Below are 17,836 nucleotides of genomic sequence, written 5' to 3'. Positions count from 1 at the left end.
AAACTAAAAATCATTTCTTAATAACCCATGGTTAAAGAAGCAATCACTACTGAAACGCTGAAATGTTTAGTACTAACCAATGAAAACATTACATATCAATATCTATGACAACTGGCAAAGTGCAACCTTAAGAGAAATTTATCTGCAGCTTCAAACACATTTATTAAGACATTTATTAAGTAACAAGAATTTCAGCAGATAAGTTAAACATACAACTCAACAGGCTTAAAAACAAAATACATACACACACAGTACAAGAAAAACTTGAGTAATCTAATTTAGATCAGTGGATCCTATCAATGTCAATATCCAGCCTATAATAGTATACCATGGTTTTATGAAAGGTTACCACTAGGGGAAACTGGGCAAAGCGTACAGGGATCTAAGTTACTTAACTGCATGTGAATTCACAATTACCTCAATGAAAATTTCAATTAAATAAAAAAAGGCCAAAATCTCACATTCATTGTTGATGGAAATACAAAATGGTACAGATACTTTGGAAAACAGTCTGGCAGTTTCTTACAAAACTAAACATACTCTTACCATACAATCCAGCAGTGATGCTCTTTGGTATTTACCTAAATCAGATGAAAACTTTTATCTACACAAAAACCAATACACAGATGTTTATAGCAGTTTTATTCATACTTATCAAAACTTGGAGGCAACCAAGATATCCTTCACTAGATGAATGGATAAACAAACTTTGATACATCCAGGCAATGGAATATTATTTAGTGCTAAAGAGAAATGAGCTTTCAAGCCATGAAAAGACATGGAGGAAGGTGGAGAAAGACAAATACCATATGATTTCACTTATTTGTGGAATATAAAAACAAAGCAAAACAAAGCAAAACGTAGCCACAGAACAGCAGGCGACTCACAGACACTGAGAAGTGACAAGTAGTTACCAAGGGGGAGAGGGGTAAAAGGGCACGATAATTCAAAATCACAATATAAGTTGATCACGGGGACTGTTGAGCCACTGTGATGTATACCTGAAATCAACATAATATTGTATATTAAACATACTTTAATAAAAAAAGAAGAAAGTGTAGGGAAGAAGCTATCTGACATTGGTCTTAGCAATGATTTTTTCGTCATGACACCAAAAGCACAACCAAAGCAAAAATCAGCAAATGGGACGACATCTAACTTAAAAACTTCTGCCCAGCAAAAGACACAATTAACAAACTGAAAAGGCAACCTACAGAACGGGAGGAAAACTGTGCAAACCATGTATCAGGTAAGGGACTAATATCGAAAATATATAAAGAACACAGAGAACTCAGTAATTAAAATACAAACAACCTATTTTTAAAATGGCAAAGGATCTGAACAGACATTTTTCCAAAGAAAACATCCAAATGGCCAACAGATCTATGAAAAGATGCTCAACATCACTAATCATCAGGGAAATTCAAATCAAAACCACGATGAGGTATCACTTCACACCTGTCAGAATGGCTACCATCAAGAAGACAAGAGTTAAATGATGGCGAAAGTGTGGAGACAAGGGAACCCTTGTGCACTGTTGGTTCAACCAGTATGGAAAACATTATGGAGGTTCCTTAAAAAATTAAAAATAGATCTACCATATGATCCAGCAATCCCACTTTTGAGTATATACCCAAAGGAAATGAAAACAGGATACCGAAGAGATATATGCATTCCTGTGTTTATGGCAGCATTATTCACAATAGCCAAGATATGGAAGTAATCTAAGTGCCTGTCAACCAAACCAGTGAATGGATAATAAAGATGTGGCACGTGCAAAGATGGAATATTATTCGGCTATGAGAAAGAAAGACATCCTGCCATTTGAGACAAAAAAGATGGACCTTGACCACATTACACTTAAGTGAGTTAAGTCAGACAGCAAAAGACAAGTATTGTATGGTAGTACCCATAAGTGGAATCAAAAAAAGCCAAACTCATGAAAACAGAGAATAATATAGTAGTTACCAGGGGATGAGGGATGGGGTACAGGACAATGTTATTTAAGGGTACAAACTTTCAATGAGTACTAAAAAAGATCTAGAGATCTAATAATACGCAGTATAATGAATATAGTCAAGAATATTATAATTAGCAAACTTGTTAAGAAACTAAAAATTCTTCCAACCACTAAAAAGGAAGGGTGATTAAGTAAGGTGACAAGAGGTGCTCATAATAGCTACAATGGCAATTCTATTACAATGCATAAACATATCAAATTAACAAGTTATACACATTAAATTTACACAATGTTATGTTAAATATATTTTAATAAAAAGAAATTCTAGAAAATGCAAATTAATCTGCAGTGACAACAAGTAAAAAATGTTTGCCTAATAATCTACAACTAAGAGTTGAACAGAGGATGGATCCAAAGGGGCATTAAGATATAAATGTTCTCTGAACCTTGACTGACTTCATGGGTGTCTACATCTGTCAAAACTCATCAAATTGTCCACTTTAAATGAACACAGTTTAGCATATACAAATTATACTTCAATAATTTGTTTAAAAAAACTAGATATTAAAGTGAGATGCTGGTACAGGTCTGCAATTGGCATTAATTATATATTACAAACGTTACTGTTCAACAACATGGCTTTGTTTCAGCAACTGACTTTATAAAAAATGTTATAAATCTGATACATTTTAAAAAGCATACCAATAACATATCATTATCATCATCTCAAAAAAAAAAAAAGACATGGAGGAAACTTAAAAGCATTTACTAAGTGCAGGAAGCCAATCTGAAAAGGTTACATACTATATAATTCTAACTAAATGATATTCTGCAGAAGGCAAAATTATGGAGACAATATAAGAATCAGTGGTTGCCAGGGTTGTAGGGGAGGAAGGGATAAGTAGGTGGAGTACAGAGGATTTTTAGGGCAGTGCAACTATTCTCTATGACACTGTAATGGTGGATACATTGCATTACATTTGATGAAAGCCATAGAAAATACACCAAAAGTGAAACCTAATACAAACTATGGGCTCTGGGTGATCACGATATGTCAGTGTAGGTTCATTGGTTGCAACAAATATACCATCCCAGTGGGGGATTTTGATAGCAGGGGGCAGAGGGGATATGGGAAATCACTGTACCTTTGGTCAGTTTTGCTGTGAACCTAAAACTGCTCTAAAAAAATAAGTCCATGTTTTAAAGAAATGTATAGCACCATTCACATTTTTTAAAAAAACAGCAAATTTTAAAAAAGTAGAACAAATATTTATTCAACACCTATTATCTGCCATCATTCTTCTGGGTGCTGGGATACAATGATAAGCAAAACAGACACAGTCCCTGTCCTCTCAGCTTACCATCTAGTATAGAAATCAAATTATCAAACAAACCACACAGACATAGAAGTATCCAGGCATACCTGCATCGAGCAGTCTCTGATACCACTATTTTTTGAACAGCATTTGCTGGAAAATGGATCAATGTGTTATGTTTTGGCTACTCTCAAAATATTTAAAACTTTGTTATTATTTTTTTCATAGTGATCTTTAATCAATGATCTCTGATGTTACTATTGTAATTGTTTTGGGGCACAAGACTGCAAATTTATTCAATATATGTGTGGGTTCCGACTGCTCCTCAGACTGGCCATTCCCGCGTCTCTCTCTCTCTCTCCTCAGGCCTCCCGATTCCTGAGATTCAGCAATACTGAAATTAGGCTAATTAATAACGGCCTTTAAGAGTTCAAGTGAAAGGAAGACTTGCCCATCTCACTATAAATTAAAAGGTAGAAATAATTAGGAGGAGAGCACGCCAAAAGCCAAGAAAGGCTGAAAGCTAGGCCTCTTGTGCCAGTCAAGTTGTAAATACAAGGGAAAAATTCTTAAAGAAAATTCAAGGAAGTGCTCCTCCAGTGAACACATGAATGGTAAGGCGGAACAGCCTTACTGCTACGGAGAAAGTTTTAGTGGGCTGGGTAAAAGTTCAAAGCAGCCACAACATTCCCTTAAGCCAAAGCCTAGTCCAGAACAAGGCCCAAACTCTCTTCAATTCTAAGAAGGCTGAGAGAGGTGAGGAAGCTGCAGAAGAAAGTGTGAAGCTAGCAAAGGTTGGTTCATGAGGCTTAAAGAAAGAAGGCATCTCCGTAACAGGAAATGGCAAAGCGTAGCATCAAATGCTGATGTAGGCGCTACAGCAAGTTTCCCAGAAGATCGAGCAAAGATAGTTAATGAAGATGACTACACCGAACAACAGATATGTCAATGTAGATAATAGATTTGCAATGGAGATGACACAGCCTTTTTTCTTTTTCTATTGGAAAATACCATCTAGGACTTTCATAACTAGAGAGGAGAAGTCCATGCCTGGCTTCAAGGCTTCAAAGGACAGACTAACTCACTTGTTAGGAGCAAATGAAGCTGGTGACTTTAAGTTGTAGCCAATAATCATTTACCATTCCACAAATCCTAGGGCACTTAAGAATTATGCTAAAACTCTGCCCATGCTCCATAAATGGATCAAAGCCTCACAGTCTATCTGTTTATAAAATGGTTTATTGAATATTTTAAGCCCGCTGTTGAGACCAATTGTTCAGAAAAAAATTCCTTTGAAAATATTATTGCTCACTGACAATGCACCAGGTCACCCAAGAGCTCTCATGGAGATGCACAATGAGATTGATGTTGCTTACATGCCTGTTAACGCAACACACACTGTGCAGCCCATGGATCAAGGACCCATTTCAACTTTCAAGTCTTACTAAGAAATAGATTTTCATGAGACTATAGCTGCCATAGACAGTGATTTCTCTGGAGGATCCAGGCAAAGTCGATTGGAAACCTTCTAGAAAGAATTCACCATTCGAGATGCCATTAAGAACATTCATGACTCATGGGAAGATGCCAAAATATTAACATTAACTGGAGTTTGGAAAAAGTGGATTCCTATCTCACTGGTGATTTTGAGGGGTTCAAGACTTCAGCGGAGGAAGTGACTTCAATGTGGTGAGAATAGCAAGAGAGCCGGAAGTAGAAGCGGAGCCTGAAGGCAGGACTGAACTGCTGCCATCTCATGATGCAACTAGAACCGATGAGGAGCTGCCTCTTAAAGACAGCAGAGAAAGTAGTTCCTTGAGATGGAATCTACTCCTGGTGAAGATGCCGTGAACACAGCCGAAATGACAACAGAGGGTTTAGACACTACATGAGCTTAGGTGGTCAAGCAGTGGCAGAGTTTCCGAGGACTGACTCCAAATTTGAAGGAAGTTCTCCTGTGGGTGAAATGCCATTAAACAGCACGGCATGCTACAGAGAAATTGTTCATGAAAAGAAGAGTGAATTAGGAGGCAAACTTCACTGCTTTTTTATTTTAAGAAATTGCCACAGCCACGCCAACCTGCAGCACCCACCACCAGCCCGATCAGTCATCAGCTATCAACACTGGGGCAAGACCCTCCACCAGCAAAAAGAATAAGTATAACCTCCTGAAAGCTCAGATAATGGTTAGCATTTTTAGCAATAAAGTATTTTTTAATGAAGGTATGTACATTGTGTTTTTTTAAATATAATACTGTTGCACACTTAACAGACTACAGTAGGGTGTAAACATAACTTTTTAAGCACTGGGAAACCAAGAAAATTCATTTGACTCGCTTACTGCGATACTCGCTTTATTGTGGTGGTCTGGAGGTGAATCCACCCTAACTCTGAGGTATGCCTGTAATACTCCATGACATATGTAACCTGTTCTACACTAAAGGTAAAGCCAGCACTTCCGAGGAAGTACGCTGAAACTGAGACTCAAAGGCTGGGTAAGAGTCAACATGGAGGAGTTTTCTAGGCAGAAAGAGTAGCATGTGCAAAGACCAGGCTGGTAACACTACAATGATAGGTCAGGAGATTGGCAAAAATTAGGCTGGAGAAGCAGGCATGGGTAAGATTATGCAAAGTTTGGTATGTACAGTTAGAACAACTAACATCATACTTGGAAGGCATCAAAGGAGTGACTTACCTTATTCCTTTTTCAGAAGAGGATGCCAGCTCCCGTATACATTATCAGGGAAGGAAGACACAGAAACTTGTTGACAGCTACAGCAGTAGGTACATAACTTAGATTAGGTAGGTGATGGTGGAGAAGGAGAGAAGTAGCAGGATTCTAGATTACTTAGATAAGAGAATTGGTTAAGACTTGATGATGGACCGGACATCACCAATCATCAGATGGAGTGACGAAGTAGGAAGTAGGAAAGATACTCAACTCCAAGATTTCTGGTATCAATGACCAAGGGGACAGAAACAGGTACAGAGAGGGAAAACAAAGGAGGAAACAACTGTGGGAGAAGAGGCTGGAAATCAAAAGTTCAGTTTTATATACGTTAAATGTAAGGTGCCAATAAAACATCTAAGTGGAAATGTTAAGAAGGCAGTTGGGAATACAACCACTGTGCTCAGAATGGAAACATGGGATCAAAATATACACTGGAGTCAAAAGGCTTGTGGACAGTATTTAAAGCCATGAGAGGGGGAAAAAAATTGCCAAGGGGGAGCATATAAGAGAAGGTTTAAGACTGTGCCCTGGGGAATCTGGAGTTCTAGAGGTCAGAGGAGAAAGAGATCAAATAAGCCAAAGGAGAGGCTACAGAAAGCAGAAGAAGAGAATGTTCAAGCAGAGGAGGCCCACTGTACTGGTTCCCACTGAGAATCAAGGAGGGGAGGGCAGGCTGGGCTTAGCAACACGGTGGCCATCACTGGAAGGCCTTTCCAAGAGCAAATGCAGGGACACAGCAGAGACTGAGACCTGAATGAAGTGAGTTGAGGTGTGGGTAGATGACAAAGTGGAGGTGAAAAGGCAAACAATTCCTCTGAGAAGCTTTATTGTGCAAGTGGGGGGACAGGTAGGACTACAGACAAGCTGGAAGATGTACAATCAAGGGGAAGTTCTTAAAAAGTGGCTTATCATTTCCTTGTAACAATAGAATCGGACAGATTTACTGATTATAGGAATTTTTTTTTTTTAATTTGGGAAATAGTAGAACATGTGTGAATGTGGAAAAGGCGTCAGAAGAGAATGAGGCCAAAGTATCAGGGAAATGGGGGGTTTACTGATCGAGCAAGTCCCTGAAAATTAGGAGGGAATGAGACCTGGGACACACGTGAGGGATTAGCCTCTGATAATAAGAATAAGGACCCAAGTTAAGTATTTATAAGAATTTAATATAAATAAAGCTAACTTCTACCTCAAGAAGAAATGTACCCATACCCCTATTTTAATATGGAAAGCATATTTAATATGGAAAGCAGTAGCTTCAAAAAAGTGCAATGGCTTCAACTCACATGATCCTGAACTGTTTCAGGGAACTCAAGAATATCAGAGTGTGGTCACAGTTCTAGAAAATTTGAAAAGGAGTTCTTTTACAGTAGTGTCTAGGATTTTTGGAGTATCTTGCTTACCTAGGCAGTAAATACTGAAAAATTAACAGCTTTAAAAAGTATTTAGGTGTAATGACAATTCAACCTAATCTTTTTTTGTAGATGGTATAAATTTTGCAAAGATGTTTCATTTATTTTTCTTTCACCTTGATAATATCTTGAAATTCACTCCCTGAGGAGAAGGGAGGGGATTATAACCCTCTGGGACAGATGTGCGCACGGTTTTAGAGAGGCAGGACACCTATCCCTACCACTAGAGCAAGCAAGCATTAGAGCTAGGAACTAGAGAAATCCCCATCTTTGGGCTCCCTAACCAATGCAGACTTAATAATTAAATCTGTTACTGAGTAACAAATTTGATAACTATTTATGCCTTAATCTTCTGGGGTTAATGTCTAGAAGAGCAACCAAGCTCTCTCACCAATCACCAGAGATCTTAGACATCATGGAATGCTGGGCTGGAGCAACCACTGGCTCAAATAAGACAGCAAAAGTTCTAGATCCCAATCTTCTCCTGAGTGACAGATAGTATGTTCACCCAGATGACTACAGGTAAAGACATGAACTCAACACTGATACTGAAAGCAGAGGTGAAGAAAACTCAAGGTTATGAAACTCCTCAGTTCAAACACAAAGGAACAGAATCCAGGAGTGTCTAATGAAAACACAGTATATGTTCTCTTTCTAATTACACATCTAAAGCAGGGTTTCTCACCCGACATTGCTAATATTTTGGGCCAGATAATTCTGTGCTTGGGGGACTGTCCTGTGTGTTACGATGTTTAAAAGCATTCCTGGCCTCTATCTACCCACTACAAGCCAGTAGCACATATCCACCCCACCAGCCCCGCCCCTGCCGTCATGACAGCCAAACATGTCTCCTGACACTACCAAACATCACCGAGAATGGGGCCTAGGGGAGGGGGAGACTGCCTCCAGCTAAGCACAGATCTGGATGGATTCCACTGGGATTACAGAAGCTAAGGGCATGCAAGACAGACCTAAAAAGAATGTAAGGAGAGCTATGACCTTGTTTCTAGTCAGGCAATAGTTTTGCATTATCTTTACAAAGGTTGTTTGTAACACTGTTTATAAAGAGTTCCAAAAGCATACAGTGTACCAAGTAGGAGGTCTAGCCCAAGAGAACATCTTACCACTGAGAGGGTCTTTTTTTTTTTAAGGTATTATTGATACACTCTTGTGAAGGTTTCACATGAAAAACAATGTGGTTACTGCATTCACCCATATTATTGAGTGCCCCCTAACCCCCCATTGCAGTCACTGTCCATCAGTGTAGTAAGATGCCACAGAGTTGCTATTTGCCTTCTGAGAGGGACTCTTGATTCTGTAGTAGTAATAGTGGTAATAGATTCTGGAGACCAAGCAGTCAGTCCTCTTTCCTCCATCCCACGTTCAGGAACCAAAGTGACTACCTAAGTATGTAGTAAATCAGATACACACTCTATGGCTTCCACATACCTAACAGAGCCATCACTCATCTTTCCATTTTATGGGAGGGAGTCTACACCCTTCTGGAAAGCTGGCTCCACTATTGGGCTCGAGAGACAAAGCCTGGAGGACAGAAGGCCACCCCTAACAGGCCAGCACCAACCCCCAGTTGGTTGTATGTGACAAGGCTCCACTGATCTCCCTTGAGAGAAGGGACACTCAGTTCTTTGTCTTTTGGCTTGTTTTACAATTATTTACTCTGCCTATCGATATCTGACGGGCTTCAGAACGCTTGGCTCAATGGCATTATCCGTCTTCCTATCACTCTGGAGTCAGAGAATACTGCACTCTAACAATGCAGGCCTGAAGAAGCAATTATTTTTTCAGAATTTCCTCAAAGAGAATCCATGACATTTTATTATGACATCACATGTTCTAAGAAAGGGATTTCAGAAACAAAAGATAATTGGTGGAGCCCTTAAACTTTTCAAACTTTGCTTTTCAGTTGGCAGATGCCTACCACCCCACTCGCCTCAAGATCTTGCAGAATACTTCTGAGTATTCCTGTTGGTTTACCAAGCTATGCTAAACTAACTACGCTGTAGACAAAATTAACTTTTTCTAACTTAGTGTCTGAATGTCTGGAACAAAATCTTGTTTTAAAATATCTGCAGCATAGCTCCATCTGGACAGTTGGGGTGCAGCTGACCCAGTACAGAGTAAAATCATTGCAACCCAAGATCCAAACACCGTTGAGGTTTCCACATTGCCTCGGCTATATAGTGAGCTCCTTAAAGGAGAAGTGTGCCTTAGTCCATGGGGCACAGGCCTGGCCCAAAGAAGCCTCTGTAAGTTTGCTGTGTAAGGAGCAAAAGGATACTGGAGCACATTAAGATCACTTTGTGTGGACTCTAAAGGTCTTTGTGATTGCTTTGTGATTGTTGCTGGAGCAAGGGATACTCTATTTCTGCTCTCCGTAAGTTAACTGAATAAGAAACAAAAGACTGAACAATAAAAAAGCTAGTCTTATGGCTCGCAATGGCTTCTCTAGGCTCTCCCTAAGGATATTACTTTTTCGGCTCCCCTTCCAAAGCACAACTTTAAAACAAGGTTTTTTAATCCCCAAGCACAATATTTATTCCTTTAAAAGCAGGATTAGACAAAGAAGGGCATTTGTAAAATAAAATTCAAAAGGAAAAGGAGATGCATTTCCAAGGTTTTAAGTCACTGTTACCCAGTAACCCTCTGACCTAGTTCCCGATCTCCAAATCCAAGGGGAAGGTAAATTTAGGACACAAGATTAGGCCTCAGCTACATCAGCATTTATAAAACACTTTGGCAGATGCTCTGCCAAGCAGTCTATAATTAGTAAGTGTGCCTCAGAAACTTAAAAAGAACTCAAAGGGTTTCAGAAGCCAACAGCCAGCACCCTGAGCACTGAGCCATGCAGCCACGCGGCTGTGGTGTCCAGAAAGGGGCTCCGGGACCCTGCCACCATTCACATGTGTGTGCGTGCACACGCCAGTACTCGAGTCTTTTTTTTTCAAGGCTCTAATGGCTTGACCTCAACACCTGCTGAACTTCCTGAAGACTGACAGGCTCTGGAGCTCCACTTGTTCCTCACACGCGGCTGCACTTTCTAGGAACGACCGCACACACGCAGAGGCTGGCCGGCTGCCAAGGCAGGGGCAGCCCAGCCGCCTCGGGCCTGAACTTTCCCAGTGCTGTCAGGGCGGGATCCCGCTATGAGCTGACTCAGCGGCCAGCATGGAACTCTGCCAACCACAAGGCAGCGTGGGGACTGCCGGCAGCTCACAGATGTTTTGCTAAACCAAAGCAATCAGGCGGGAGGCGGGTCTAGGCTGGCGGCCAGGCTGCTGCCGTTGTGGAAGCTGAGATTCTCGGATCCTAGTTCTAGCTCTGCCACTACCTCCCCGGAGACCTGGGGGAAAACCACTGTTGCACCTCAGCATGCTCCCTGCTTCAGGGCCTATCTGTGTGGACGCAGCAGAGCACGGCACCGTTTGCACAGAAGAGCAACCAGAGCATGAATACCCACCTCATGCTAGCTCAGCTGATCTTCATGATTTTGGGAGGTATGCTTCATTACTTTTATGTCACAGATGAGAAGACAGTCTCAGAAAGATTAAGAGCCCCACTGAAAAATCACAAGAGTGATAAATGGAAAGGATGGGGTTGGAAGCCCACTTTGCTGGCTCCGGAATCTACTACAAACACCGCTAATGTGAAACTCAGATCAACTGCATAGGGCTCCTTTATACAAAGATGCTGATTTCTCAAGTTCTAAAGGCCCTTTCTTACATGACTTCTCAGTTGCCATGTGAAAACCCACAGCTCTTCACAATTGATTTCTAAACAGCAAACTGGACCACATGAAGACTATGTGCTTACATGGAGTACCCAGATATTACCAGCTTTATTTTACCATGCATTCCCCACCTAAGTACCAACAAGTCATTTAACCTGTTATCATCATCACTCCCATTCTTCGGGTGAGGAAAAACTGCATGAAGTCAGAAAAAGAAGAGAAAGTCAAGGGCTTGACTGAGAACACAGATTCCATAGGACTCCTCCCTCCCCACCCCCACCTGGATAATTCATTAGGACCCTGCCATCTGTACTTTTTTAAAGCTCCGTAGATGATTCTGATGTTTGGCCATGTATGAAATCACTTGAGTTTGCCTTGGCTAAAATGGGAATTTTGAGGTCTACCCTTTCCTATTTCAAAGGGGCTAATGCAAGGGTGGAATTAAATCCTATTTATAAGGCTCTGTTGGAAAATACATACACTGTAAGCATGTCTCATCAGCTATGTGTAGCTGCAATACAAAACTATCCTTAAGTAGCATGATTCTGAGTTAGCCTGGAGCACAGAAACTGTTTTAGGCAAGACTGTTCTTTCACATTACTGTTAGAAAAACTGTAATTAGAGTCACACACCTCATATTTAGATATTCCTATAACATTGTTGCAACCTCATACTTGCTTTAAAAAAAAAGGTTGTACTGACATTCTTTCACATCAAACTTGGAACAATCTACATTAGGAGTAACTTACCCATTTCACTGCTCTAATCAAGAAAACAAATATAAGAAAAACATTCCAAGTCTACTCATGTCTGGCTGCTGGTCACTGAAGTAGGGCGAGAAGGCAAACACTGGCACAGACCCTGGCCCTGGCAGTCCATACCCTTCTCTGGCTTGCTAGGAAGAACAAAGGACCCCCCCCCCCCACACCAGAAAGACTGACCTGCTTGAGCTGCTCATCCAGATTCCAGCTCGGCTGCCCGGCTGTGGAGGCAGAAGGTGGGGCCTTGGAAGCATCTTTGGTATGGTCCTCTTTAGCTTGCTGTCCATGCGGTGGGAGCCCTGGTGCTGGAAGTAGACCAGACACAGGTGCTGCTCTAGGGTCTTGGCGAACCACTTTCTGCACATGAAAATACTTTGAAGCAGCCTGGGCCTCTTTCTCAGACACCTCTGCAACGTCATTATCCCCGTCCTCATCTTCCAAGCCTCCTTCCTCTTCCTCAGGCTCTGAGTTCCCGCTGCTCCGTTCAAAAGCCCGGGCCACTACTGTGGCTGGTGGGACTCTGGCCAAGGGACCCAGGGAAGGGCTGCCAGAAGGCCTCCCAGGTGTGGCGGAAAGGAGAGTTTGCTGTGTGGCCAGCTTCTGGGCATACAAGATTTGGGAGTCTCTCATCTGCTGGCCTTGCTTCTCTCTGGCATCCATCGGCAGAGGGGCCAGGTGCGGCGGTGGCGGCTGTGGCTGTGGCTGTGGCTGCGGCTGCGGCTGCGGCTGCGGCTGCGGCTGCGGCTGCTTCTGCTGCAGTGGCTCCATCACTGCCTCAAGCTTCACCCACTGACTGGCATGGTTCCGAACCTGAGCACGGCCCAACAGGCACACTAGGTCTAAACCTTAGTGATTAATAGAAACCACAAAGGAGAAAAAAGGGGTGGGGGATCTATGTAAAACAGGTATAAAAAGTATACAGAATTTCTTTTCTCCAGTAAAGGGCATGAGTTCTGAACACTAAATATAAGTTCCTAAACCTCATTTTAAAGATGAGTGAGTGGTGGGAGTTTGGGGAGGGTGGGAGGTAGGGGAGGGTGTGAAGAGGAAGAACAAGATTTAAGAGGGGAAATACAGAATGAATCTCAGCAATGGAGGCTACTGTGGGTTTAAAAAGAAGTAAATTCAGGTGATATATAGTCTGCAAATATCTGTGTTCCGATCACTCTCCCTTTAACAATATCAAACATTAATCTGTTTATTGCTGAAAAGGCAACTGGGTTTGCACTGTACAAAGGTTGTGAGCATGAAAACCACAATAATAAAGGGAAAGAAGTGCCTGCCTACGAAAGAGAGAATATTATTTATGTTCCCAGGCCCATCAGAAGAGAAAAGAAATTACCATCTAAGCTACACACAGAGCTATCAGGTAGACAACAATTTCTCTAATAGAAAAATGGAACCTAGCAAGCTGCTCTTAGGTTCAAACTTTCCAGTTCAAAAATTTCCCAGATCAAACTGCCAGCCTGCTTTTTAAGCAGGCTGGGCCATGCTAACTGGACATTACAGCCTCAGAAAGAATCCAATTTCAGCAACATGAAAGAAAGAAACACACAAGGAGCCAAGAGTTTCAAATTGCAATCCTCACTCAAAAACACATGAGGGGGGTGCATCTGAAGATTTTAAAGTTAATTAATTTGAAACAGGTACCAATATTGTCTAAACAAATTAATGCTTCTTTTTTATAAACAGCCAAGTAAATCTCTTCACATCCCCTTTCTTTCTGATTCACTTCTACTATGATATGCTATGACAAACACAAAAAGAAAAGGCTTTCAGGACAAAGTATTCTAGGGGCAGGTTTATCAGCATTCTTAGCAATCAGTCTCCAAACACACACCCCTTTCACACCCTCTCCCCCTCTACTCTCCCCTCTTCTCTAGTTCCTCCCCAGGTCCCCACCCCCAACAACCCTCACTTGAGTTATGTTTCTCAGCAAGTCTCTGTAACTGAATGGATTACTATGCATGAGCAAATTTTACATGAACAGGACTTGCAACATGCAGTAAAGTGTTGTCATCACATGAAAGAAGCTGCATTGCTCAGGCTGGGACTTGATACTTGCATTGCTCCACTGTTTCAGTATTGGGTAGAAAGATTTGAAAACTAAATGTCTAGCATCTTCAGAAATTCATGGGGAAGTAATCACATCCCTAGCAATAAAAACTGCTTGGATTTATAAACTTTTTAACGGGTTGGGGAAAGACGGTACATTTTCAAAGATAGGCAAAAAAGTAGAGACATTCTCATGTTCTGTTTATCTTGGAAGCACTGCTTTGGCCTTCTGTATTCTGTGAAAGATTCAAATACCTACTTGCCTCTTACTGCCTTTACTTCCTCTCTCGGCACTTTAGAGAGTGTGAACCATGCCTGCTGCAATACCTGCATTCTTCTTTAGCCCTTTTTATAGTATAACAAAGCATGAAAAGATTTACACCCGCATTAAACCCAGTTGGCAAAAGTGTTCATTAAATATAAAAACAATCTGTGTCAAAGAAAATTAGAAGTATAAAGCAAATAACTCGGTGGTCATTTAAATTTTCCTTATAATCCTTAGTCAGTCAATCACAAGAGGTATAGTTTTTCAGCCAAGCCCTGCCAGTCATTCAATAACTGCTTCTTGTCTTGTGGCACCATCTCCTCTATACGCTGTCCCCAGCAGAGGGGGAGGTGTCGCACAGCCTCTTTAGTAAGATTGAGATGACTCAGTTCTACAACTCAATACACACACCCTCCCCCCAAAGAGCCCATCCTCCCCCGTACCTAGGCAGCCAGTTGGTCCAAACACTACCTGCCTACATTTAGAAAACTTGTGTGTCATAAATCTAAGCCGCTTCATCCCTTCACACAGCCCCCTCCCCCATTTCCCCTAAAGTTCCCGGACCACCAAGCCCGGCGCAACGGACCACTCGCAGCTTTGAACCCGGCCTCGACACCATTCCTCTACCTTCGCGGCTGGATCCCTCCGGTCCCAGGCCCTTCAAGCCCCATACCTCCCTCCCTGGCTACTCCAGCACCCGCTCCCCGACTCTTTATACCGCCCCCCACCCCAAACCAGCCCTATCACTTTTACCCCCACCAAGCCACCCCAGCCAATCCGCTAGCTCCTTTCCGATCGCCCCAACGCCACCTATCCTTGCCCTCTCAGTTCCCGGGGGCCCCTTACTCTTTCCATTCCTTTATCTCGAAACCCCCTAATGGGCGCAGGGCGCCTCTGGGCTCCTCCCGGCCCTCTCACTTTTCCTCCGCGGCCCCCGCGCCCCGCCGGCCCGCGCCTTCCCGTCTCCCCTTACACACCTGCCTCCCCTCCTACCCTTCCGTCCTCTCCACCTGCCACAGGCACCGCTCCCGCTGCGGCTGAGGGACCAGGGCCCCGCGCGGCTTACCTGTGTGCGGCGCTCCGATTCCGCGGGCGATGGGAGACGCGGCCGCCGAGGCCCCGGCGCCGCAGCTGCCTCTCGGACTTCTCCGCAGCCAGGGGGCCACAGCCGGGGCGGGGCCCGCACCGGAAGCGGCGCCGCGGGGCCGGTCGCGGGGCCGGGGCGGGGCGAGGCGGGGCTAAAGCGAATGGGGCGGAGTCTGGCGCCGGAATCGGCCAAAAGGGGAGGCGGGGCGTGGCCAGGCGGAAGTGACTTCTAGGGACGGCCCCGCCCAACTGAGTCGTGGGTGGAAGCAGGTTAAAGCGGGCGGAAGCCCCCGCCAATGGGAAAGCGCAGACACGGAGGAGTTCCGGAGTGAGGCCCTCCGCGGGGAGTTGAAAATAGCCAGTGTGAATACAGTCCTTTCGGAGAAGGAGTATCAGAATTCTCTGCTTCGGTCCTGTCCCCTACGTCTTCTCTTCAAACCAGTGTTCCTCTCGAGTGTCCCGTTTCCAGATCAGCTTTTCTCTGCACTTCTCCACTCCGTCGGGGACTGATAAGACTGGCTGAACCCTGAGATACTGCATCCCCTGGAGCCCTCACATGGATTACTATTGTCACTTCCAGGTTCCAAAGGTGGGGGGCTGTGTGCGGAATACAGTCACCTCTTCGAAAAACCCTTGTTCTTCCGACGCTTATTCTTAAGACTCTGCCACCTATTAAACTGCCTTTGTAGAGATCGTCTGCTTATTTTTGCATCCAGCTCCTTCTCTGACTTCGGGCTTTCTAACCATCTAACCTCTTGAAGTTTCAGAGTCGGTGTAGACCAACCCATTTGACATACAGGCCTAATCTATAGAGACCCATACATTAGCCTCTCAATCCCAGTCAAAAACCTGGATCTTGTCATCGGAACGCTGTCTCATCAGGAATCAGTAGTTGAAACATCCATCCAACCACAGCCTGATATTCTTTAACATTGCTCAAGAATTCACCGTAACAGTTTCTCACTTTTGAGAACCTATAATATGTTGACTCTACTTAATTCTCACTCTTCTCTTTCCTCCTTATCTTAGACTCAGTGGTACACCCGTCTTGCTCTTACTTACTCTTAAGCCTGCCTCAACACTGTTTTACCCAACGTTCTCCACCCTAGACAGACCAACATGCTTCTCCATGCCTGTATCTTGTCATAGAAAATTGTCCTGCTGAACAGATTGGCATCACTGAATTAATAATTTCAACCTTCAATAAGCTCTTAACACTGCCTGGAAATGTCATATTTTTCCTGTTAACTTTCTATTATCTCTGCATATCTCTAACCCTAAACTTCCTTTTACCCCTTTCCCTGATTATCTTCCTGTATAAGTAGCAGAAATGTAAATGGTGCTAAAATATAGAAATCTACATGCATTCCTATCCTGTCCTTTCCTCCTATAATTTATTCAATCAAAAATATTCATTGAAGCCCCACTATATGCCAGGTGAGGCACTCATCTAGGCGATTTCTGAGCAGTGAACAACAACAAAATTCCTTACCCTAAAGGATTTTTCTAGTGTGGGAGATAGAAAAACAAATATATATGTGCTTTGAAGAAGAACAAAGCAGTGAAGGGTTAGACAGAAGTGTCAGGTCGCTGTTACTTTAGATGTTACAGAAGGACTCACTGATAAGGGACACTTCAACAGAAACTGGAATTGACTTGATGGGGTAAGCCATGTGGATATCTAAGGAAAGAGTGTTCTAGAGAAGACAGCAAATTCAAATGCTGTGAGGCATGCTTGATATGCTATAGGAATATCAAGGAAACCACCGTAGCTAAACACAGAGTGAGTCGGGGGAGAGCAGGGAGAGATTAGATCAAACAGGTAGCCAGGGGCCCAATCATGGGGGCCTCGTTAGCCATGGTGACAACTTTGGATTTTTAACACTGAAAACACTGGAGAGTTTTGAACAGAAGACTGGTTTGGTCAGATTTAAGTCTGTAAAAGGATCATTCTAGTTGTTGTATGGAGAAAGGGTGAAGGGGTAAGAGTACAAGCACTAGGCCTGACAGAAGTTGATGGTGACCTGAACTAGATGACAGCAGTGGCAATGGTAAGAAGTAGTCAGATTCCAAGTGTATATTGATAGTAAAGCCATTAGGATTTACTAATGGATTGGATGTGTAGGTTAGAAAAGAGCCAAGGATGATGCCAAGGTTTTTGGTCCAAGTAACTGGTAGAATAGTGATATCATTTATTGACCTAGGGAATACTATCAGAAGCTGACCCCAGTGGAATACTACTCAGGGGGAAAAAAGGAAGTATTGATATATTTAACATGGCCTTATAACAATAATAAAGGCATTATGCCGAGTGAAAGGAGCTAGTCTCAAAATAACACTCTTGAAAAGATTAAAACTATAGTGATGGACAGGAAGTCCATGGTTGCCATGAGTGAGGGTAGAGGAGTTGACTATAAAAGGATAACAAATAGGAAGGTTTAGGGTTGATGGAGCTCTTTTGTATCCTCATTGTGGTGGTAGTTACATATACCTATATGTGTT

General features: G+C 42.8%; 1 protein-coding gene across 4 annotated transcripts in view; it reads right to left on the bottom strand.

The window, feature by feature from the left end:
- ARID3B (AT-rich interaction domain 3B) overlaps positions 1 to 15,467 on the bottom strand; it is a 52,289-nt gene extending 36,822 nt beyond the window's left edge. For all 4 annotated transcript variants that reach the window (XM_037010145.2, XM_073212187.1, XM_073212185.1 and 1 more), the window contains exons 1-2: positions 15,315 to 15,467; positions 12,109 to 12,773 (exon numbers count right to left, since the gene is read on the bottom strand). In XM_037010145.2, coding sequence (XP_036866040.2) covers positions 12,109 to 12,696 — 588 coding nt within the window. In that variant the 5' untranslated portion in view covers positions 12,697 to 12,773; positions 15,315 to 15,467. The remainder of the gene's footprint in view (positions 1 to 12,108; positions 12,774 to 15,314) is intronic.
- Between the last annotated feature and the right edge of the window lie 2,369 nt (positions 15,468 to 17,836).

Source organism: Manis javanica, chromosome 8, assembly GCF_040802235.1.
Source record: "Manis javanica isolate MJ-LG chromosome 8, MJ_LKY, whole genome shotgun sequence".
NCBI classification, from domain to species: Eukaryota; Metazoa; Chordata; class Mammalia; order Pholidota; family Manidae; genus Manis; species Manis javanica.
Note: the sequence above shows the minus strand (reverse complement) of the source record. Positions and strands in the feature narration are given on the sequence as shown.